Source organism: Hyla sarda, chromosome 6 (assembly GCF_029499605.1).
Source record: "Hyla sarda isolate aHylSar1 chromosome 6, aHylSar1.hap1, whole genome shotgun sequence".
Lineage (NCBI taxonomy): Eukaryota > Metazoa > Chordata > Amphibia > Anura > Hylidae > Hyla > Hyla sarda.
This window is the reverse complement of record NC_079194.1, coordinates 145,768,906-145,794,641: the sequence shown is the minus strand read 5'-3', so window position 1 is coordinate 145,794,641 and position 25,736 is coordinate 145,768,906. Positions and strand designations below refer to the sequence as shown.

Here is a 25,736-nt window from a genome sequence, read left to right as displayed (position 1 = left end):
AAAATCCTCCTGACATGGAGCTAATGACAGAGCAGGATGTGAGGAGACCGGCAATGTAAAATGTGGGGGTAGCATTATAGCTGGTGCTGCGCTCAATTACCCAGCTATACACATCCGCTGCCGCACCTTAATGCTGCTTAATGGTACAGAAATGTTACATGTGTCAGCTACTAACTCAGAGCAAACACTTCAAGGGGAACGAACTGGATGACACTGAACACACATTACATGATGGCTACCCACATGATCCCACTGACATTTCTCTGTAAGACCTGCTTAACTGGCCATTGCAAGCTAAACCATTATATGCTGCGAAATTCTGCAACCTTCTAATAGGCTTGGGGGGGGGGGGGGTAAGTTATCGGTGGCAAAACTGTTTTAGGTAATGTAAACATTTTTGTGCTATGCCGTTTTTGCACAAAAAAATTGCTTCTTTGCACATGGTGTAGCTGTGCTTTTGTAGAAAGTGGTGTTGTAGAAAGATTTATATCAAGGTTTGATAATTCTCTCTAGGTTTCAGTTCTGCCTGAAGTAAACACTCCAGACTGATACACAGGATCAATCTATTAGGACACGAGGTACAGTGGGGAAAAAAAGTATTTAGTCATAGGTGTACTTAAACTATAAGAGACAGAATGAGGGGAAAGAATACAGGAAATCACATTGTAGGATTTCTAATGAATTAATTGGTAAATTCCTTGGTAAAATGAAGGAGTGGCTTTATAAGAAGCATTTCAATGTCCTGGAGTGGCCTAGCCAGTCTCCAGATCTCAACCCCATAGAAAACCTTTGGAGGGAGTTGAAATTCAGTGTTGCCCAGCGACAGCCCCAAAACATCACTGCTCTAGAGGAGATCTGCATGGAGAAATGAGCCAAAATACCAGCAACAGTGTGTGAAAACCTTGTGAAGACTAACAGAAAGCATTTCACCTCTGTCATTGCCAACAAAGTATTGAGATGAACTTTTGTTTTTGACCAAATACTTATTTTCCACCATAATTAGCAAATACATTCTTTAAAATCAGACAATGTGATTTCATGTTTTTTTTTTCTAATTCTGTCTCTCATAGTTGAGATATGCCTATGATGAAAATTACAGGCCTCTCTCATTTTCTCTTCTCGCCTCTTCTCTTTTTAAGTGGAAGAACTTGCTCAATTGGTGGCTGACTAAATACTTTTTTGCCCCCACTGTAGTATCTGATGTGTTTTGTCAAGTTCAACTACACTTTAAGCCACTGACTAAAAGCAAAAAAACAGCAAGCAGAAATCTTAAAAATGTGAGGAGGGCATGTTAATTTTTGTGCCCTTGTCATACATGCCCCAAATGTTATTCTTCTGCATTAACAGTGATTTTGCAAAAAAAAAAAAAAAGCTATTTATGTGCAAAGATTTGCAATATTTGGGTGGCTAAATAAATGACGCCTACAGTCTACTAGAAAGTTGTAGAATATGATGATTGAGGCTCATGTGCAGAGACATTTACAGAATTTGGCTTGGTTCTCTGGTATTGTGATGATAGTTTATAATCTGTGGGGGTGTCAATGTGTAATTATCATTCACTTTCAGCTGCAGTGTATACTGTGTATACAATATTTGGATAATGCAGTATCTGAATATTGGCATGACCTTGGTCAGATCTCTTTATCAGTGGCCACACCACATTTACTTACATGATAGCAGAAAAGTCATCGTCCACCAGGATCATGTCCGCTGCCTCCTTACTGACGTCTGTACCCGTTTTTCCCATTGCCACACCAATGTCGGCTGACTTGAGAGCAACTGCGTCATTTACACCATCGCCTGTCATGGCCACAATGGCCCCTGTGCTCTGTAGAGCCTGGAGATATGCACCAGGAGGGAAGAACAAGTATCATTACACAGGACATCTATTTTTCCTTTATTGCAGAATAGGGGAGAACAAAACGGACAGCCTTCTTCTACAGATGTGACCCTCATAGCCCCTGCTGCTTTTACCATCTCATGTTATACCATGGAAGGTTAGGCTTACTGAAGGAGGTGCTTGGTGTGATGCATTACCTTGATGATTTTCAGCTTGTGCTTGGGGCTGGTTCTGTAGAACACAGATACCTGGAAAATTCACAAACAACCGTCAGATTGAAAATTCCAAAACCTAAATAAGGTTTATTTCGAATAAAAATTGAATCAGAGACCTTAGTGACCACAGATGGGAGGGCCGATTCATCCAGACAGTCCAGCTCCTCTCCAGAGATGACTTTCAGGTGTCCATTAGACAGGCCAATGTTTCTTCCTGTGGAATAAAGGGCCTGCGTGAGAGGGCACATCTACAGGAGCAGTCTACATAGAGCATTCTGTGACTACACCATTTTATGTCCAAATCTCTATATAAAACAGAGGAACTGCATACATCTTGTGTACATCTATTGCCTTCTTCACCGAGAGCTGCAGTTATTTCACTGGTGCTTTGGACAGTAAAAGTAGAGAATATTTATAGGATTACTGTTATACGGATGGTTATCCTGGGTAATGCTGGGAGCAGTAAATATATAGTTATACAGGATCTCAGCTTACCAATGGCCTGGGCAGTCTCCAGCGCGTCCCCAGTGATCATCTTCACAGCCACCCCGGAATCAAGCAAAATCTGCACAGCTTCACTTACCCCACTACGAGGTGGGTCTATTATCCCGATCAGTCCAAGGAATGTGAGTTTTCCCAGCTCAGCACCAAAGGCCAAAGCTAAGACTAAATAGAGAAAGCAGAAGACATCATTTTATATCATTATTTCACCATAAATATTCAGTTAATCTAAGAAGAAGTCACAGGTATTATCCAGTGCTTGCATTATGGCACGTTCTACAACTTTCTAACAGTTTTTATCTCACTTCCTCACTTTTCTCAAGAACTTTGCTTGCTGTCAGTAAATAGAAACATTCAGTTACATACAGAGGTTGGAAACCCATCCGGACCTATAACTTCTCACAGCTCAGAATAGACAATGCTCTGTAAGCGAAACCTATCCGAAGCAAAAATCTCTCTCTTGTCCTCCTAGTTCATCATAATGTGCAAGTACTTGTTAAATGAATCAGTCTGCAGTTGAATTATAAACTTTATAGAAGAAAGAAAGAAGACAGATATATGAAGACTGCATTGTACAGAACCCAAGGAAACATGAGGTGTTTGGAGGCTTGTACCTCGCAAGCCTTGGCTCCCCATGTTCTTCTCCTCCTGCAGATACAGGGATTTCTGCTGCGGTGTCAGTGGCATGGACATCCCTCCATTGTTATAGCTGGTGCAGTACTGGATCACCTCCTCGTATGCTCCTTTCATGAAATATGCTTCTTCCTGATTCTTTAAGAAAAAAAAGAAAAAAAAATCAGAAACTCTTAAAGAACAAGTCTCTGGACTGGTACACACCAATCTGTTTTGTCAGGGGCAGAGCTGCTGCAATTTACCTCCAGCATGTCCACGCATTTCACAGCCATCCAACGCTGCTCTGAACTGAATGGGATTTCCTTCTTCCGAATGTAATTTTTATTGGCATCTCCGAGACCCATCTGGAAGTCAGCAGAGAAAAGTAAACCTAACAGCAAAGCAGCAATAATAGACATGCAGATGTAAACAACTCACAAAAAGCTTGTCTGAAGATTACTTTGTGCATGGCAATGAAAGCCTCTAAAATCACATAACTGCGTAGAAATCTCCCCCTGGAGATATTGTTAAATTATTGCCAAGTTTTTTTGGTCTACTGGGGACATACATCCAATAAACTGCTCATAGAAGTTGTCACCCACCTTTCCCCACACCCTGAAGAGCACTAAATGCAGTATTTTTATACACAGTTACATCCTTTCATTTCTTTTATAAATTAAGATGTCACTCCACATTGGATTCATGAACCAGACTAAGAGAAGCGGCTTATATCAGTTACATATAGATGGAAATGTCTCTTGAGGTTCTTATAGCTGAAGATATGCAATAGAGTAGTGATCATGCAGGCAGGGAGGTTCTATACTTCATGACGCTCATCCCATTGATGATCACTACAGTCATCCTCTCTCCAGTCTAAAAGGGCTGATATAAGTAGCGATAGATCATATTTCCCAGTCCTACAGTTTAAGCCTATTCCATCAATAATGGCTGATAAAGAGATTGTAATCACTTGCAGGGCCGGACTAGCCTATCGGGATACCGGGAAATATTACCCCAACCCATATAACTACCCGGTGGCCGCTCACTCACACAAGGTGCTGACACTAAGTCAGGACCTTGTGTGAAGCGGCCACAGAGTGGCGGAGCTAAGAGCTGTAGGCTCCCAGCCCCGCCACTCACCCAAAGTACTGCACATCCGGAGGCTGCATGTAACGTCTGTCACGTTGACGATGACCCGATGACCTCATATCATTGCGCCGCCAGTGCCATGACATAGAGGTCCTATGCAGCCTGGATGCAGGCTGGAAACAGAACGGCTCTGCGTGGGCGCGGTAGGAAGGTGAGTTTTCTTTTGTCATTTTAATTTTACATGAAAGCTACTAAGCTAATAGAGCGGAAAGGGGAGGAGATGGGCTAGGGGAGGATTGCCTGCCTGTCTGACTGCCTGCCTAAGCTGCTATCACTACTACCTTTATGGGACTGCTGCTGTTACTACATAAAGGGGGCTCCTGCTATCACTACTACCTTTATGGGACTGCTGCTGTTACTACATAAAGGGGGCTCCTGCTATCCCTACTACCTTTATGGGACTGCTACTGTTACTACATAAAGGGGGGCTCCTGCTATCACTACTACCTTTATGGGACTGCTGCTGTTACTACATAAAGGGGGCTCCTGCTATCCCTACTACCTTTATGGGACTGCTGCTGTTACTACATAAAGGGGGATTTTGCTATCATACTACCTTTATGGGACTGCTGCTGTTACTACATAAAGGGGGCTTCTGCTATTACTACTACCTTAAGGGGACTACTGCTGTTACTACCTAAAGGGGGCTTCTGCTACTACTACTACCTAAATTTGGGGGCTGCAACTATATGCAGTCAGGCTACTATCTACAATGGAACTTACCCACTCACCCAAAGTACTGCACATTCGGAGGCTGCATGTAACGTCTGTCACGTTGACGACGATCCGATGACCTCATATCATTGCGCCGCCAGTGCCATGACATAGAGGTCCTGTGCAGCCTGGATGCAGACTGGAAACAGAACGGCTCTGCGTGGGCGCGGTAGGAAGGTGAGTTTTCTTTTGTCATTTTAATTTTACATGAAAGCTACTAAGCTAATAGAGCGGAAAGGGGAGGAGATGGGCTAAGGGAGGATTGCCTGCCTGTCTGACTGCCTGCCTAAGGGGCTGCTATCACTACTACCAAAAGGGGACTGCTGTTGTTACTACTGTTACTACTACTGTTACTACATAAAGGGAGCTCCTGCAATCACTACTACCTTTATGGGACTGCTACTGTTACTACATAAAGGGGGCTCCTGCAATCACTACTACCTTTATGGGACTGCTGCTGTTACTACATAAAGGGTGATTTTGCTATCACTACTACCTTTATGGGACTTCTGCTGTTACTACATAAAGGGGGCTTCTACTATCACTACTACCTTCATGGGACTGCTGCTGTTACTACATAAAGGGGGCTTCTGCTATTACTACTACCTTAAGGGGACTACTGCTGTTACTACCTAAAGGGGGCTTCTGCTACTACTACTACTACCTATATTTGGGGGCTACTATCTACAATGGGACTTACCTACAGGGAGTAAACCCTACTTATAAGAGACTGCCTACAAGGGGAAGCTATCAACAAAGGGACCTACCTATATGGAGCAAATCCATAATGGGGGAAACCATATGAAGGGACCTGTCATCCTACTGGAGCAAACTATCTGCTTAATGCGGGGAGGGGGGAACCTATCTACTAACCCCAACCCTTATATCTACCCACTCTACTGAGTAGGACACTAAGAAGGTTATTATTACTGTATAGAGCACTATAAGTGCTGGAAAAGTGTGCAGTCTAAAATTTTTGTCTGGCAGGTTTTGTGGCTGGAAGAAAACGTCATGATGTTCTGGGCTGGATTGAAAAGAAATAGGAATGTAAACGACTCCAGTTAGAGAAGACATCACCTGATGTACCTGTATGTAACCACTTGGTCTGTAGAGCATATGTGCCTGTATAGAGCTTATATCTACCACTATATTGTCACTGGGGGTAATATTTCCTCCTTGTATACTGGTATTATTATTGGTAATATTGGTCAGTATACAGGATTTGGTCAGTAACAGTATGATGGTAAATATATATGGTAATAATATTCCTCCTTGTATACAGGTATTATTAGTAATATTGGTCTCAGTATATAGGAATTGGTAAGTAACAGTATGATGGTAATATGTATGGTGATAATATTCCTCCTTGTATACTGGTATTATTATTGGTAATATTGGTCAGTATACAGGATTTGGTCAGTAACAGTATTATGGTAATATGTATGGTGATAATAGTCCTCCTTTTATACTGGTATTATTGGTAATATTGGCCTCAGTATACAGGATTTTGCCAGTAACAGTGTGATGGTAGTATGCATGGTGATAATATTCCTCCTTGTATACTGGTATTATTGGTAATATTGGCCTCAGTATACAGGATTTTGCCAGTAACAGTGTGATGGTAGTATGCATGGTGATAATATTCCTCCTTTTTATAGCGCCATTATTGATAATATTGGTCTAAGTATAGAGGACTTGGTCAGTTACAGTGTGATGTAATGTTTCCTTTCCTCCTATACTATTGTTACTTGGTAAATGTATAAATTATATAGATGTATACAGTATTATAAAGCATGGAACATTGACACATATATAAATGGCTCCAGTATAGTGAAATACAGTAGCAATTTATTCCTTCGATATATATATATCAAGGAAATAAATATAAAAAAAAAAATATTAGTGTACTGTAAAGTGATAAATCTAGGCATGGCTACCGACGGCTGACGCAATGCTGAGGGGCTGGTCTGCAATTATTTCCAGTGCTGGTTTTCATCCCCTGTCCGGCCCTGTTCACTTGTTCTACAGTCAACATCGTCCCAGTCTAAAATGGCTTATACAAGAAAACAACAGACTTTCCTTGTGCAGGTGAATTTGGACAGCAGGTACTACAGAACCTGCTTGTGGTGAAGAGTGAAGGTAGCTTTAGTTTATGTAGAGATACTCTATTTTATACATGTAGAGAATGATGATGGCACTCACCATAAAATGAAGAAACGGTTATGCTTTATTCGTAATACCGGCAGACTACAGCATGGGGAAGAGGAACGCCGTGAGTGTGACACTCACGGCGGTCCTCTTCCCCATGCTGTAGTCTGCTGGCATCACAAATAAAGCATAACCGTTTCTTTATTTTATGGTGAGTGCCATCATCATTCTCTACATGTATGTTTTGCACTAATTTCTTGATTGAGCACCTACCTCATTGAACTTCACACAGACTCTAGTGCCCTTGGGCGTCATATACCTGTTGATAGGATTACTGCGGAAGCTGTGCAGAGCACTTTATCTATTACACCTACACTCTATTTTTATCTTCTTTATGCTCATAACTTTTTAAAAGGTTACCAAAGATAAAACTGAAAATAACCCAGAACACAATGCCCAATGACTCGTTGGGCAATAAAACAGGTTTGTTCTGGTTGCCACAAACAGGACACAAATCTTCTTTGTGGTTTTCTCACCTGAAAGGCAGGTGTAAAGATCCTAAATGATAAGACAGCGTTGTCTGTGCACAAAGCTACCCACAATGACATGTCCTGGGCAGAAAAGCCTAAAAACGAGGCTTGAGATTACCACCAATATGTTTTATATTGGTCTACAAATGGTAGTAGAATCTAAAGCCCCAGTTACTTCTGACCCCCATTATAAAGGTCACCTATATACCTGATTTCAATAAACACTGGAGTCACTGCAAATACCCCTCAGCTGCACACACTAGTCTACAGCGTTAGAGCTGAAATCTCCCAGCATTTTCAGGAGAATAGTAAGTGTGTAACTTTTACAGAATTTTTTCTAGCTTGACCCGAGAGACAGCCGCTAACTATTAACCGCACATAGATCATCTTACCTTTCTTGCCAGGACTAGTAGGGCACCTTCTGTCGGTTGACCCATGAGCTTGTCTCCATAGATGATGGCATTGTTGGCCACACAGCCAGCCTGACCAGAGAAGAAAATGCACATATGAATACACCACGAACCTCTGGCATCAATCCTCTGCTGCTGGTAATATCGGGCAATGAGACAAGCAAGGCTCCAGCATGACAAAACAGTGAAGATGCAGCACAACACCAGCTCTATGTCAACTACATTTTCAAAATCTGTGGGAATCCCTGGTGTTGGACCCGCTAATTATAAAGTGATGGCATATCCTAGCCTAATACCAGATGGGAATACCCCCTTTAAAATCTTTAATGACTAAAACAATCAGTGCTGCTGTTGGCATTCTACAGATGTGACTCCCTTTACATGCTTGCAAAGCCTCAGATTTAGGTGAATTGTAAACTCCAATGGCTCTCACCTCCACCAGTTTCCCGATAGACACGTTGGAAAATTCTCGAACTTCATCATTTGATGGAAGCAAGTGAACAGATCCTTTTCCATCATAGCCAACACCGGTTACCTGAGAAAATGGAATGGACATTAAATCAAGAGAACAGTATCAATTATTACTGTACATTAAATGGAATTAGCACCAGAGGGGCATCAATAAGAGGCCAGCAGCCACAACTGAGGCTTCCTTATACTGTATAATAATGGTAGCTCTATAGAGTAAGAATTATGAACAGACACAAAAATAAGGAGCCTCATTTACCTCTGCATGCAGCCCATCTGATGTAACTAACTTGGTGGCCGTCATCTCATTGGCAGTCAGAGTGCCAGTCTTGTCGGAGCAGATGACATTGCAGCAACCTATTACCAGAGAGAATGAAAGTTTATGTGCAGCAATATGGAGATACACATGACAGGTGGGGACCCTTGTGGCAGTCACATCACATTTGTAAGGCACTGCCTTATGATAGGAAATTATAGTCATTATAGAAATTTGGACAAATCACTTGCACACACCACATTTTTGAAGTGAGTCCTTCACTTTAATCTTCTTGACAGATTTTGATAGATTCAGCTCAGATCCCATGACCCTTACACTCACCCAGCGTCTCTACAATGGGCAGCTTCTTTACAATCACCCTCTTTTTGGCCATTCTCATTACCCCAAGGGCCAGTGTCACAGTAACCACAATGGGAAGACCTTCTGGAATAGCAGCAACTGCCAAACTAAAGAAGAAAAAAAAAGAGACAAGTGTTCAGGACATAATGCATCTTGTAATATACTGAACTGGCTGAATGTAAATATGGTTCAAGCTAAGTTAAATGTGTTGATCCAGCACAGTAAAAGATATAAAATACCATTGCTCCATGGCAGTCAACTTCCACAGAGTGTGCTGGCACTGCACTATACCATTCTCCACTTTCTCTTATACTGTGTTGGGACAACCCCTTTCCATAACAAATGCAAGCATGGCTCCAGGAGCAGATGGTTTACACCAATGAGTTGCTAGAGGGCTCCATTCAGTATTTTCTGTACCATTGTTTACAATATTTAGGGATTCCCTGTGCCAAGGGACTAGTGCAGGGCAGATGTGGGGCCAATCTTCAAAAAGTACTGGGATTGCTTTCATTTAACCTATTTATTAATGATATAGAGCAATGGTTCCCAAACCTATTTTGCTTGAGTAGCCTTGGTAGCCTAATTGTACCCCCACATTAGCAACATGTTTGTAATTAATATACCGTAGTTGTTTTTGCTTTCCTCGGGCCCCCTGATCCTCTTCTATCTTCCCAGGCCCCCTACTCTTCTTTCTATGGCCCCAGGCCCCCTGATCCTCTCCTCACCTATGTACCAGCAGAATGGTGAGTGCAGCTCTGGAGTAGAATACCGGATATAATTTAGGATCAGTACAGGATAAGTAAAATAATGAATGTACACAGTGTCCCCCTCCAGCAGAATAGTGAGTACAGCTCTGGAGTATACCAGATGTTGATCCAGATCCAGAGTTGCATCCAATATTTCATATAGGATGTCACTAAGTAGTAACATCTGGTATACTCCAGAGCTGCATTTACTATTCTGCTGGTAGGGTCACTGTGTACATATCTATATACACAGTGACTCCACACCAGCTGAGTAGTGATTGCAGCTCTGGAGTATAATACAGGATGATGTAACACTGGGCTCCCTCCTACGCTCTCTTCTCTCTTGGCTGCTCTGCTCTAGCATCATCACAGGTCCTTCAGCCACATTCTCCTTATGGGCTCCGCCCCCACATGTACTGGTCACATGACTGTGACATCACAGGTCCTACACCTCCAACATGTAGCAGATACAGAGCACATCCTGGTCGAGCAGTCACTGCTGTTTTGTGTGTGAAGATCTCTTCCTCTCAGTGATTTTTTACAGAATTTGTACGTGTACCCTGAGGAGGACTGCTGCGAACCCTTGGCGATATGGATACCCAAGGTTGGGAAATGCTGATATAGAGGATGGGATTAACAGCTCAACAACTTATTTGTGCAGACCTTTGAATTTATCATTATTATCATTACAGGGGGCAATGTGCGACTGAGGACGATGATTTTATTGACCACCCAAAAGACCCAACCAGTGTTTTCTCTTTGATTGGCTGATTGCTGCCACTGTTACATGGCCCAATTATTTCAAACAAGCATTCTTACAAATGTTCATTCGCCCAGTAAACAGCGTTTATTGTTTGCTTACCTTTCTCTACAGAAGAAATATAGTTCTAAAGATTCCCATACCCCTATTTCATTCACACACACTCTCCCCGTACCTATGGTTGAACTTGATGGACATATGTATTTTTTCATGACCATTTACCAACTATGTAACTATGAGGTGGAAGCATCCCTGATTATTTGGAAAATGAGGAACTTACCTGACTCCAATGGTAAACATGCTCAGCAGAGGCTTCCCCTGCAGCCAACCTATCAGCATGATGAGCCCTGTGGGGGAAAGACAGACACGGGTCAGCATGAACTGCAGCAGCACCCCTCCACACTTCATGACAGCCCGTCTCCATCTCTTCATTTACAGGTGGTCCTAAATGGTTCCAACTCCTGGAGAAAGTGACTGGGTCGCTGGATACTAGAGATTTCTTGGCTTACCTATTATTCCAAATGAAAAGAGGGACAGTTGCTTCCCCAGCTTGTCCATACTTTTTTGCAAAGGAGTCTTAGGAGTCTGAAACACAAGAGAAACTGATGGGTAACTAGTGACAAAACAAGGAAATTACAAAACACTGGAACCAACTGCTCAGTTAAACATAACGCCCTGCTGCGAACTGGTGACTGGGGGCAGTTTGATACTAACGGACCTTACGGTATATTCACACAGTGCAACCAAATCATGGCTTGTTGGCTTATTTACCACAAATTTATGCCATGTGGCAATGAACCACATTATTGCATAATAAGCGGGAAGTCCACCACTGTGACTGCCGTTGGTGCATTCGCAGCATGAAATACACTGCAGATGTTCCCTGTGTGACCTTGCCCTAGGGGTAAATTCAGAAAGTGTGGTGACATTGTAGAAAAACTGTCGCATTTTGCTGCAGTTTTTATGTTTTACAGTTTTACTGTAATGATAATAAATTAGCACACTTTGATAGTGCCATGTGAATTTATCATAAAGGTGAAGCCATACTAGTAGCCAGCCACATGCGGCCAAAAGAACATCCTCGCAGAGTGGCCAATGGCTGCAGAAACTGGTCACCACATGGGGGTGCGGTATAGGTCACATTCAGCTGGCTGCTTCATTGGCTTCGCCCTAAGGGAAATGACTGCACACAGCTCTATTCCAGTAATTATAGGGAAGTGCGGACTGGAGCACTGATGGGTTGCTATGGCTACAGTATGGTTGAGATAAGGCTACTGCCTATTCTACGCCTACAAAATGTTTTTGTGCATTGTTTTATGTGACATTTCCAAGTGCCAAAATGACAAATAAAAAATGACAAATGAAAAATATCTGTGAAAAACAGTTTATAAAAAGCAGAACTTTACTGATCCTGAGTTACATCACTTTCTGGTAGTTTTCCATTACCAAGAGCAGTACATACTGAGAGCTCAGAGGACAACTACATGGATGACAAACTGCTGACTGGTTCCATGGGCAACCAGCAGAATTTTAAAAGCAACACTGGATGTCATTGGGGTATAACAAACTGTAAGATAAATAAAAGACAGCACTAACATAATTACTCAATATTATATGGAGATCTTCAAAGTAAAGGTAGAAAGTGACAGCTGTAAATATATAAGGCTGTGACTGCAATGTGATGAGGATTACCAGGGATCTGTGCCAACATCTATAACCATGAAATCAACAATTTCCAGTTTGGTTTTAAGGGTCAGGGGTCACCATAGAAACATCACAACTAGCCTCGTGTGGACCAAATGACTGCAGATCTCAGGAACAATTCCCAGGTGAAGCGTTAAAAATGAGATCACTTGTGACATCAATACCGCCGTATAATAATTACAAATACAATTATGGACCAAAAGCTGGAAGATCTGAGAAGGACACAAACCTCTTCCGCCTGCATCATCTTGAACACTTCTCCAAACTGAGATTTTTCTCCAACACAGATGACAATTCCCTGAGAAACAAAAACACAAGAAGTGAGAAGAAGAAGGACATGGCTTGGCACACTGCGGAGCAGACGCATTTTGTAAAATCTATGTCTTCCCAGCTACTTGACGAATTTTCCCCCATGGGCAAGATCAAAAATGTTCAATCTAAATCTCCTGGACTACCTAGTCTCTCTTTAAAGGAACATAAAACAGTATATTGGATCCTACTCCTTATGTTCTGTTAAAGAGGCCTACCTGCTTCTATCAAATCTAAATTGTGGGCCTCACTGGGTCTTCACCAGAATCCTTGACCCAAGTGGGATCCACCTTGCTCCTTGTCATACCAAGATCTCTCCTGGATACACCTCAAAAATCCATCCCATGTCCGGTCATGCCAATAACAGGCTTCTTACAGCATGACTGGGACTCTGCACCCACCAACGTCACGTTCTTTGGCTTGGCACCCATTAATTATTTGTCCTCTTATGCAGGGTCTACAGACATCTGGGCAGTCAAACACCAATTCTTAAGTCACTAAACTAAAGACTTTTTGCCCAGTAACAGTAATTCCTGTACAATCCTCTGCTCTGACATAAAAGTACTGTAATGGCCTTTTTATCATGTGCCCTATTATATTCTGCCTGTACCTATTTGTTTTGTTATAGCTATAGTTTCCTTTACTCTATATAGAAAATGTGATAATGTTGTACTTTTTGATAAAATGAGATCTAAACCTACATAAGCATCAAACATTTTATATCCACAAACAGTGCTGAAAATATGAAAACAGCACGCTCAGAATCATGTATTTTTATTATATATATCTGGATCGGATGTATTCTAAGTGATGTCACTGCTGTTCTCTAGTGAATGGATAGGATGTATTCTAAGTGATGTCACTGCTGTTCTCTAGTGAATGGATAGGATGTATTCTCAGTGATGTCACTGCTGTTTTCTAGTGAATGGATAGGATGTATTCTCAGTGATGTCACTGCTGTTCTCTTGTGAATGTATAGGCTGTATTCTCAGTGATGTCACTGCTGTTCTCTAGTGAATGGATAGGATGTATTCTCAGTGATGTCACTGCTGTTCTCTAGTAAATGGATAAGATGTATTCTCAGTGATGTCACTGCTGATCTCTAGTGAATAGATAGGATGTATTCTCAGTGATGTCACTGCTGTTCACTAGTGAATGGATAGGCTGTATTCTCAGTGATGTCACTGCTGTTCTCTAGTGAATGGATAGGATGTATTCTCAGTGATGTCACTGCTGTTCTCTAGTGAATGGATAGGCTGTATTCTCAGTGATGTCACTGCTGTTCTCTAGTGAATGGATAGGATGTATTCTCAGTGATGTCACTGCTGTTCTCTAGTGAATGGATAGGATGTATTCTCAGTGATGTCACTGCTGTTCCCTAGTGAATGGATAAGATGTATTCTCAGTGATGTCACTGCTGTTCTCTAGTGAATGGATAGGATGTATTCTCAGTGATGTCACTGCTGTTCTCTAGTGAATGGATAGGCTGTATTCTCAGTGATGTCACTGCTATTCTCTAGTGAATGGATAGGATGTATTCTCAGTGATGTCACTGCTGTTCTCTAGTGAATGGATAGGATGTATTCTCAGTGATGTCACTGCTGTTCTCTAGTGAATGGATAGGATGTATTCTCAGTGATGTCACTGCTATTCTCTAGTGAATGGATAGAATGTATTCTCAGTGATGTCACTGCTGTTCTCTAGTGAATGGATAGGATGTATTCTCAGTGATGTCACTGCTGTTCTCTAGTGAATGGATAGGATGTATTCTCCATGATGTCACTGCTGTTCTCTAGTGAATGGATAGGATGTATTCTCAGTCATGTCACTGCTGTTCTCTAGTGAATGGATAGGATGTATTCTCAGTGGTCACTGCTGTTCTGTAGTGAATGGATAGGCTATATTCTCAGTGATGTCACTGCTGTTCTCTAGTGAATGGATAGGATGTATTCTCAGTGATGTCACTGCTGTTCTCTAGTGAATGGATAGGATGTATTCTCAGTGATGTCACTGCTGTTCTCTAGTGAATGGATAGACTGTATTCTCAGTGATGTCACAGCTGTTCTCTAGTGAATGGATAGGATGTATTCTCAGTGATGTCACTGCTGTTCTATAGTGAATGTATAGAAGTGTATTCTCCGTGACGTCACTGCTGTTCTCTAGTGAATGGATAGGATGTATTCTCAGTGATGTCACTGCTGTTCTCTAGTGAATGGATAGGATGTATTCTCAGTGATGTCACTGCTGTTCTCTAGTGAATGGATAGAATGTATTCTCAGTGATGTCACTGCTGTTCTCTAGTGAATGGATAGGATGTATTCTCAGTAATATCACTGGTGTCACTGCTGTTGAATGGATAGGATGTATTCTCAGTGATGTCACTGCTGATCTCTAGTGAATGGATAGGCTGTATTCTCAATGATGTCACTGCTGTTCTCTAATGAATGGATAGGCTGTATTCTCAGTGATGTCACTGCTGTTCTCTAGTGAATGGATAGGATGATTTCTCAGTGATGTCACTGCTGTTCTCTAGTGAATGGATAGGATGTATTCTCAGTGGTCACTGCTGTTCTGTAGTGAATGGATAGGCTATATTCTCAGTGATGTCACTGCTGTTCTCTAGTGAATGGATAGGATGTATTCTCAGTGATGTCACTGCTGTTCTCTAGTGAATGGATAGGATGTATTCTCAGTGATGTCACTGCTGTTTTCTAGTGAATGGATAGCATGTATTCTCAGTGATGTCACTTCTGTTCTCTAGTGAATGCATAGGATGTATTCTCAGTGATGTCACTGCTGTTCTCTAGTGAATGGATAGGACGTATTCTCAGTGATGTCACTGCTGTTCTCTAGTGAATGGATAGGATGTATTCTCAGTGATGTCACTGCTTTTCTCTAGTGAATGGATAGGCTGTATTCTCAGTGATGTCACTGCTGTTCTCTAGTGAATGGATAGGATGTATTCTCAGTGATGTCACTGCTGTTTTCTAGTGAATGGATAGGATGTATTCTCAGTGATGTCACTGCTGTTATATAGTGAAGGGATAGGATGTATTTTCAGTGATGTCACTGCTGTTCTCTAGTGAATGGATAGGATGTATTCTCAGTGATGTCACTGCTGTTCTCTAGTGAATGTATAGAAATGTATTCTCAGTGACATCACTGCTGTTCTCTAGTGAATGGATAGGATGTATTCTCAGTGATGTCACTGTTGTTCTCTAGTGAATGGATAGGATGTATTCTCAGTGATGTCACTGCTGTTCTCTAGTGAATGGATAGGATGTATTCTCAGTGATGTCACTGCTTTTCTCTAGTGAATGGATAGGATGTATTCTCAGTGATGTCACTGCTGTTCTCTAGTGAATGGATAGGATGTATTCTCAGTGATGTCACTGCTGTTCTCTAGTGAATGGATAGAATGTATTCTCAGTGATGTCACTGCTTTTCTCTAGTGAATGGATAGGCTGTATTCTCAATTATGTCACTGCTGTTCTCTAGTGAATGGATAGGCTGTATTCTCAGTAATGTCACTGCTGTACTCTAGTGAATGGATAGGATGTATTCTCAGTGATGTCACTGCTGTTCTCTAGTGAATGGATAGGATGTATTCTCAGTAATGTCACTGCTGTTCTCTAGTGAATGGATAGGATGTATTCGCAGTGATGTCACTGCTGTTCTCTAGTGAATGGATAGGATGTATTCTCAGTGATGTCACTGCTGTTCTCTAGTGAATGGATAGGATGTATTCTCAGTGATGTCACTGCTGTGCTCTAGTGAATGGATAGGATGTATTCGCAGTGATGTCACTGCTGTTCTCTAGTGAATGGATAGGATGTATTCTCAGTGATGTCACTGCTGTTCTCTAGTGAATGTATAGAAATGTATTCTCTGTAATGTCACTGCTGTTCTCTAGTGAATGGATAGGCTGTATTCTCAGTGATGTCACTGCTGTACTCTAGAGAATGAATAGGCTGTATTCTCAGTGATGTCACTGCTGTTCTCTAGTGAATGGATAGGCTGTATTCTCAGTGATGTCACTGCTGTTCTCTAGTGAATGGATAGGATGTATTCTCAGTAATATCACTGGTGTCACTGCTGTTGAATGGATAGGATGTATTCTCAGTGATGTCCCTGCTGTTCTCTAGTGAATAGATAGGATGTATTCTCAGTGATGTCACTGCTGTTCTCTAATGAACGGATAGGCTGTATTCTCAGTGTTGTCACTGCTGTTCTCTAGTTAATGGATAGGATGTATTCTCAGAGATGTCACTGCTGTTCTCTTGTGAATGGATAGGATATATTCTCAGTGATATCACTGCTGTTCTCTAGTGAATGGATAGGCTGTATTCTCAGTGATGTCACTGCTGTTCTCTAGTGAATGGATGGGATGTATTCTCAGTGATGTCACTACTGTTCTCTAGTGGATGGATAAGATGTATTCTCAGTGATGTCACAGCCATTCTCTAGTGAATGGATAGGCTGTATTCTCAGTGATGTCACTGCTGTTCTCTAGTGAATGGATAGGATGTATTCTCAGTGATGTCACTGCTGTTCTCTAGTGAATGGATAGGATGTATTCTCAATTATGTCACTGTTGTTCTCTAGTGAATGGATAGGATGTATTCTCAGTAATATCACTGGTGTCACTGCTGTTGAATGGATAGGATGTATTCTCAGTGATGTCACTGCTGATCTCTAGTGAATGGATAGGCTGTATTCTCAATGATGTCACTGCTGTTCTCTAATGAATGGATAGGCTGTTGTCACGATGCCGGCTGGCAGGTAGTGGATCCTCTGTGCCAGAGAGGGATGGCGAGGACCGCGCTAGTGGACCGGTTCTAAGCCACTACAGGTTTTCACCAGAGCCCGCCGCAAAGCGGGATGGTCTTGCTGCGGCGGTAGTGACCAGGTCGTATCCACTAGCAACGGCTCCCCTCTCTGACTGCTGAAGATAGGCGAGGTACAAGGGAGTAGGCAGAAGCAAAGTCGGACGTAGCAGAAGGTCGGGGGCAGGCGGCAAGGTTCGTAGTCAGGGGAGATAGCAGAAGTTCTGGTACACAGGCTTTAAACACACAAAACGCTTTCACTAGGCACAAGGGCAACAAGATCCGGCAAGGGAGTGCAAGGGAGGAGACCAGATATAGCCAGGGAGCAGGTGGGAGCCAATTAAGCTAATTGGGCCAGGCACCAATCATTGGTGCACTGGCCCTTTAAGTCTCAGGGAGCTGGCGCGCGCGCGCCCTAGAGAGCGGAGCCGCGCGCGCCAGCACATGACAGCAGGGGACGGGAACGGGTAAGTGACCTGGGATGCGATTCGCGAGCGGGCGCGTCCCGCTGAGCGAATCGCATCCCCAACGGCCATGACAGAGCAGCGCTCCCGGTCAGCGGGACTGACCGGGGAGCTGCAGGGAGAAAGACGCCGTGAGCGCTCCGGGGAGGAGCGGGGGCCCGGAGCGCTAGGCGTAACAGTACCCCCCCCCTTAGGTCTCCCCTTCTCTTTGTCCGGTAACTGCCTCCCCTGGGATGAGGACACCGGGAAAGGATGGAGGGATTCCTCAACGGCAGGCAGAACAGCAGGAGTAGGAATGGGGAGAGAGGGCAGAGGGCGAGACCTGGCACGGGGCAGTGTGACACCAGGACGAGGGCCATGAGGGGACACAGAGGCTTGCCTGATGGGACTGGGAGGGGGGGAGAGGCATTTCCTGTGGCAGGCAGAGTCCTTAATGACCTTAGGGGGACCGGATACAGGAGGAACCACAGGGTCACGGCAGGGAGTACTGGGAACCGGTTGAAGGCAGTCCTTGGAACAAGAGGGACCCCAACTCTTGATCTCCCCAGTGGACCAATCCAGGGTTGGGGAATGGTGTTGAAGCCAGGGTAGTCCAAGGAGAATTTCGGAAGTGCAATTAGGAAGGACAAAAAATACAATTTCCTCGTGATGAGGTCCGATGCACATTAGGAGGGGCTCCGTGCGGTAACGCACGGTGCAATCCAACCTGGCTCCGTTGACCGCGGAAATGTGGAGTGGCTTGACAAGACGGGTCACCGGAATGCGGAATTTATTCACTAAGGACTCCCGAATAAAATTCCCAGAAGCTCCAGAGTCCAGGCAGGCCACGGCTGAGAGGGGAGAGCTGGCTGAAGTAGAAATCCGAACAGGCACCGTGAGACGTGGAGAAGCCGACTTAGCATCAAGAGACGCCACACCCACGAGAGCTGGGTGCGAGCGTGCGTTTCCCAGACGTGGAGGACGGATTGGGCAATCCACCAAAAAATGTTCAGTACTGGCACAGTACAGACAAAGATTCTCTTCCTTACGGCGATTCCTCTCTTCCAGGGTCAGGCGAGACCGATCCACTTGCATGGCCTCCTCGGCGGGAGGCCTAGGCGCAGATTGCAGTGGAGACTGTGGGAGAGGTGCCCAGAGATCTAAGTCTTTTTCCTGGCGGAGCTCTTGATGCCTCTCAGAAAAACGCATGTCAATGCGAGTGGCTAGATGAATGAGTTCATGCAGGTTAGCAGGAGTCTCTCGTGCGGCCAGAACATCTTTAATGTTGCTGGATAGGCCTTTTTTAAAGGTCGCGCAGAGAGCCTCATTATTCCAGGATAGTTCAGAAGCAAGAGTACGGAATTGTATGGCGTACTCGCCAACGGAGGAATTACCCTGGACCAGGTTCAGCAGGGCAGTCTCAGCAGAAGAGGCTCGGGCAGGTTCCTCAAAGACACTTCGAATTTCCGAGAAGAAGGAGTGTACAGAGGCAGTGACGGGGTCATTGCGGTCCCAGAGCGGTGTGGCCCATGACAGGGCTTTTCCAGACAGAAGGCTGACTACGAAAGCCACCTTAGACCTTTCAGTAGGAAACTGGTCCGACATCATCTCCAAGTGCAGGGAACATTGCGAAAGAAAGCCACGGCAAAACTTAGAGTCCCCATTAAATTTGTCCGGCAAGGACAGGCGGAGGCTAGGAGTGGCCACTCGCTGCGGAAGGGGTGCAGGAGCTGGCGGAGGAGATGGTTGTTGCTGCTGTAGCTGTGACTGTACTTGCTGTAGTTGTGACTGGAGTTGCTGTGTCATGGTGGTCAAGTACGACAGCTGGTGATCTTGTTGGGCGATCTGATGAGCTTGCTGGGCGACCAGCGTAGGGAGGTCAGAGACAACTGGCAGGGGAACCTCAGCGGGATCCATGGCCGGATCTACTGTCACGATGCCGGCTGGCAGGTAGTGGATCCTCTGTGCCAGAGAGGGATGGCGAGGACCGCGCTAGTGGACCGGTTCTAAGCCACTACAGGTTTTCACCAGAGCCCGCCGCAAAGCGGGATGGTCTTGCTGCGGCGGTAGTGACCAGGTCGTATCCACTAGCAACGGCTCCCCTCTCTGACTGCTGAAGATAGGCGAGGTACAAGGGAGTAGGCAGAAGCAAAGTCGGACGTAGCAGAAGGTCGGGGGCAGGCGGCAAGGTTCGTAGTCAGGGGAGATAGCAGAAGTTCTGGTACACAGGCTTTAAACACACAAAACGCTTTCACTAGGCACAAGGGCAACAAGATCCGGCAAGGGAGTGCAAGGGAGGAGACCAGATATAGCCAGGGAGCAGGTGGGAGCCAATTAAGCTAATTGGGCCAGGCACCAATCATTGGTGCACTGGCCCTTTAAGTCTCAGGGAGCTGGCGCGCGCGCGCCCTAGAGAGCGGAGCCGCGCGCGCCAGCACATGACAGCAGGGGACGGGAACGGGTAAGTGACCTGGGATGCGATTCGCGAGCGGGCGCGTCCCGCTGAGCGAATCGCATCCCCAACGGCCATGACAGAGCAGCGCTCCCGGTCAGCGGGACTGACCGGGGAGCTGCAGGGAGAAAGACGCCGTGAGCGCTCTGGGGAGGAGCGGGGGCCCGGAGCGCTAGGCGTAACAGTTGTATTCTCAGTGATGTCACTGCTGTTCTCTAGTGAATGGATAGGATGATTTCTCAGTGATGTCACTGCTGTTCTCTAGTGAATGGATAGGATGTATTCTCAGTGGTCACTGCTGTTCTGTAGTGAATGGATAGGCTATATTCTCAGTGATGTCACTGCTGTTCTCTAGTGAATGGATAGGATGTATTCTCAGTGATGTCACTGCTGTTCTCTAGTGAATGGATAGGATGTATTCTCAGTGATGTCACTGCTGTTTTCTAGTGAATGGATAGCATGTATTCTCAGTGATGTCACTTCTGTTCTCTAGTGAATGCATAGGATGTATTCTCAGTGATGTCACTGCTGTTCTCTAGTGAATGGATAGGACGTATTCTCAGTGATGTCACTGCTGTTCTCTAGTGAATGGATAGGCTGTATTCTCAGTGATGTCACTGCTGTTCTCTAGTGAATGGATAGGATGTATTCTCAGTGATGTCACTGCTGTTTTCTAGTGAATGGATAGGATGTATTCTCAGTGATGTCACTGCTGTTATATAGTGAAGGGATAGGATGTATTTTCAGTGATGTCACTGCTGTTCTCTAGTGAATGGATAGGATGTATTCTCAGTGATGTCACTGCTGTTCTCTAGTGAATGTATAGAAATGTATTCTCAGTGACATCACTGCTGTTCTCTAGTGAATGGATAGGATGTATTCTCAGTGATGTCACTGTTGTTCTCTAGTGAATGGATAGGATGTATTCTCAGTGATGTCACTGCTGTTCTCTAGTGAATGGATAGGATGTATTCTCAGTGATGTCACTGCTTTTCTCTAGTGAATGGATAGGATGTATTCTCAGTGATGTCACTGCTGTTCTCTAGTGAATGGATAGGATGTATTCTCAGTGATGTCACTGCTGTTCTCTAGTGAATGGATAGAATGTATTCTCAGTGATGTCACTGCTTTTCTCTAGTGAATGGATAGGCTGTATTCTCAATTATGTCACTGCTGTTCTCTAGTGAATGGATAGGCTGTATTCTCAGTAATGTCACTGCTGTACTCTAGTGAATGGATAGGATGTATTCTCAGTGATGTCACTGCTGTTCTCTAGTGAATGGATAGGATGTATTCTCAGTAATGTCACTGCTGTTCTCTAGTGAATGGATAGGATGTATTCGCAGTGATGTCACTGCTGTTCTCTAGTGAATGGATAGGATGTATTCTCAGTGATGTCACTGCTGTTCTCTAGTGAATGGATAGGATGTATTCTCAGTGATGTCACTGCTGTGCTCTAGTGAATGGATAGGATGTATTCGCAGTGATGTCACTGCTGTTCTCTAGTGAATGGATAGGATGTATTCTCAGTGATGTCACTGCTGTTCTCTAGTGAATGTATAGAAATGTATTCTCTGTAATGTCACTGCTGTTCTCTAGTGAATGGATAGGCTGTATTCTCAGTGATGTCACTGCTGTTCTCTAGTGAATGGATAGGATGTATTCTCAGTAATATCACTGGTGTCACTGCTGTTGAATGGATAGGATGTATTCTCAGTGATGTCACTGCTGATCTCTAGTGAATGGATAGGATGTATTCTCAGTGATGTCCCTGCTGTTCTCTAGTGAATAGATAGGATGTATTCTCAGTGATGTCACTGCTGTTCTCTAATGAACGGATAGGCTGTATTCTCAGTGTTGTCACTGCTGTTCTCTAGTTAATGGATAGGATGTATTCTCAGAGATGTCACTGCTGTTCTCTTGTGAATGGATAGGATATATTCTCAGTGATATCACTGCTGTTCTCTAGTGAATGGATAGGCTGTATTCTCAGTGATGTCACTGCTGTTCTCTAGTGAATGGATGGGATGTATTCTCAGTGATGTCACTACTGTTCTCTAGTGGATGGATAAGATGTATTCTCAGTGATGTCACAGCCATTCTCTAGTGAATGGATAGGCTGTATTCTCAGTGATGTCACTGCTGTTCTCTAGTGAATGGATAGGATGTATTCTCAGTGATGTCACTGCTGTTCTCTAGTGAATGGATAGGATGTATTCTCAGTGATGTCACTGCTGTTCTCTAGTGAATGGATAGGATGTATTCTCAGTGATGTCACTGCTGTTCTCTAGTGAATGGATAGGATGTATTCTCAATTATGTCACTGTTGTTCTCTAGTGAATGGATAGGATGTATTCTCAGTGATGTTCTTGCTGTTCTCTAGTAAATGGATAGGATGTATTCTCAGTGATGTCACTGCTGTTCTCTAGTAAATGGATAGGATGTATTCTCAGTGATGTCACTGCTGTTCTCTAGTGAATGGATAGGCTGTATTCTCAGTGATGTCACTGCTGTTCTCTAGTGAATGGATAGGATGTATTCTCAGTGATGTCACTGCTGTTCTCTAGTGAATGGATAGGATGTATTCTCAGTGATGTTACTGCTGTTCCTAGTGAATGGATAGGATGTATTCTCAGTGATGTTCTTGCTGTTCCTAGTGAATGGATAGGATGTATTCTCAGTGATGTTATTGCTGTTCTCTAGCGAATGGATAGGCTGTATTCTCAGTAATATCACTGATGTTCTCTAGTGAAAGGATAGGCTGCTTTTTCAGTGATATCACGGCTGCTCTATAGTGAACAGATAGGCTGCAGTTTCATGAACGTCATTGCTGCTATTCAGTGAATGAGTTGTCCATTTTTGGCCCTTACCTTTCCTTTTCCATACCGGACAAGCGTTCCCATGAACACAATGTTACTCAGAGTTGTGAGGCCACTCGCTTCATCCACTGATCCGTGAGTTTTGCTGCATGGTTCTGTCTCACCAGTAAAGCTGGATTCATCCACTAAGAGATCAGTTGTCTGATGAAGAGAAAAAGACATTTTATATCATTTTACCCTCCTATTCACTTACCTCTCCAGATTTCCAATTATACTTCCAAACACAATGGGCATAATGGTGACATGAGCCTCCAAGAAAGCTCACGACATCCGTCCCACAGAGGAAACCAAGGTTTTATTCAAGGAGGCCAGAACGTTGATGGACACATTCGTACATGACCAGGCACAATGGACAATCCACACAATATGAAATAAGTACTATTAATAGTGAAATAGGATACAACCAAACAGACTCGACCCTTAGGCATATCTGAGCCTTTCCTGACATTACAAGACCCTAACAGTGATTCCTAAGTGCAATAAGGTGCTGAAATTTAAGACATTCGTTATTCGTACTTTGAGGATCTCTACCAAGCCTCTACGACAGACACCTCTCACATTCTTATACTCTGTCCCCATCTCACGAGTGATCAAAAGGCACTCGTAGAGACATCATGGGGGAAAACTTACAACAAACCATTAAGGGCAACCCCAACCAAAAAATGCCAGGGCCCAGTGGACTTTCCACTGAATTCTACAACCTCCTTGCCCCAGAACTGACCTTACTAGACTCTACAGCCTAAAAACTTTTCAGAAGCGTGCACCTTTCAATTACCCAAACTTTACAAGCATCCTACCCTTACTCAATTGAATTATCCCTGAGAGCGCCTCAACCAGGGCTTTATACAGGACCACCATTCAGTCAAAAATATACTGAAGGCAGTAACGGTCACAGTTGCAGCTTTGGACAAATCAAGCACCTCATCCATACTCCTTTGCCTGGATGTGGAAAAGACCTTTGACAAGGTCTCCTGGTTCTTCTTTTATACTACCTTATATCTGGCATCTTAATGACCAGGCCCATATGACCTTCACAATTGTTTTTAAATCAGAAAGTTTTATTAAGGTTTTTGTTTTTAACATACAAAACCGAAAAAGCACATATACAAACCAAAAACAACCCGCCATGCCCCCCACCCCCCCACGAATGACACCTCCCTCCAGGTCACTATGACAAATATAAACGACAGCACCGTGATATAATCTGTGTAGCAGTCGCCAAAAAATAAAATAAAAAGATGAGCCTTGGAAGACACATTAGGAGTAGGAGAATAACAAACCGGGTTAGGCAGGGGTTCACATCACGTTTTTCCCTATACGGGAGCGCATACGGCAGGGGAGAGCTAAAAACTTGCGCTCCCATATCCTGCTGTATGTGGTCCCATATGTAATTCATTTCAATGAGCCGACCGGAGTGAACCGGTCGGCTCATTTTTCCCCTTATGCCGTTTTCTACCGGACCTAAAACCGTGGTTGTCTACGGTTTTAGGTACGGTAGAAAACCGCATACGGGGAAAAATGAGCCGATGGGTTCACTCCGGTCGGCTCATTGAAATGAATTACATACGGGACCGCATACAGCAGGATACGGGACCGTAAGTTTTTAGCTCTCCCCTGCCGTATGAGTTCCTGTATGGGGAAAAACATGATGTGAACCCAGCCTCATAAGGGAGGGAGAATAAGAGAGAGAGAAAAAAAACCATGAAACAAAAGTATCACCACACATTAAGGCTGACACAGAACAAAGACAAATCAATATACGTAGACCAATAAAGGGGGGGGGGGGGGCACAAAGACCACAGACCACATTGACAAACCCAGCAAGGGAAACACCATCCAACCGACCAGATCATCTAGGGACACCCATCCCACGCAAAAAGGCCTCCATTGGAGTACGCTGTAGATATGTGGAAGCCAACCTAGGTGCATCAATCCAGGGGCCCCAGATGGACTCAAACCTTCCCATAGCCTTCTGTTTAGTATAATCCCCTTTCTCCAATCGAATTATATGATTACATATGTTATCAATTCAGAGAGAGTGGGAGGAGGAACTCTCAGCCAATGTTGAGCCTGAAAAAGAATACTACAAATACCCAAATACACTCCGCTATACCCATACGGACCCTCTACGCAGCCCAACACACAAAGCAATGCAGAAGGAGGAAGCAGGATACCATAGACTTGCCTAATTAAATGTAACACCTCCCTCCAGAATTGCGCAAGATGTGTATATTCCCACAGCATATGTAACAGATGTGCATCAAGTAGAGAATAACAAGGACAACAGGAGTCCGGCCGAACTCCAGTTCTATGGAGAAAGGCAGGGGTCCGGTACACTCTGTGTAATAAAAACAACTGGGAGAGACGATGAGCCTCCGACACAGCCAGTCTTGGAGTCAGACACCACCTGAGCC

General features: G+C 44.0%; 1 protein-coding gene across 3 annotated transcripts in view; it reads right to left on the bottom strand.

The window, feature by feature from the left end:
* Positions 1-25,736, bottom strand: part of ATP2C2 (ATPase secretory pathway Ca2+ transporting 2) — an 89,942-nt gene that overhangs the window by 15,363 nt on the left and 48,843 nt on the right. For all 3 annotated transcript variants that reach the window (XM_056525475.1, XM_056525474.1, XM_056525476.1), the window contains exons 8-21: positions 23,314-23,463; positions 12,643-12,711; positions 11,219-11,294; positions 10,990-11,056; positions 9,186-9,310; positions 8,847-8,944; positions 8,553-8,654; positions 8,102-8,191; positions 3,432-3,533; positions 3,171-3,327; positions 2,551-2,721; positions 2,172-2,269; positions 2,038-2,088; positions 1,671-1,837 (exon numbers count right to left, since the gene is read on the bottom strand). In XM_056525475.1, the coding sequence (XP_056381450.1) occupies positions 1,671-1,837; positions 2,038-2,088; positions 2,172-2,269; positions 2,551-2,721; positions 3,171-3,327; positions 3,432-3,533; positions 8,102-8,191; positions 8,553-8,654; positions 8,847-8,944; positions 9,186-9,310; positions 10,990-11,056; positions 11,219-11,294; positions 12,643-12,711; positions 23,314-23,463 (1,523 nt within the window). The remainder of the gene's footprint in view (positions 1-1,670; positions 1,838-2,037; positions 2,089-2,171; positions 2,270-2,550; positions 2,722-3,170; positions 3,328-3,431; positions 3,534-8,101; positions 8,192-8,552; positions 8,655-8,846; positions 8,945-9,185; positions 9,311-10,989; positions 11,057-11,218; positions 11,295-12,642; positions 12,712-23,313; positions 23,464-25,736) is intronic.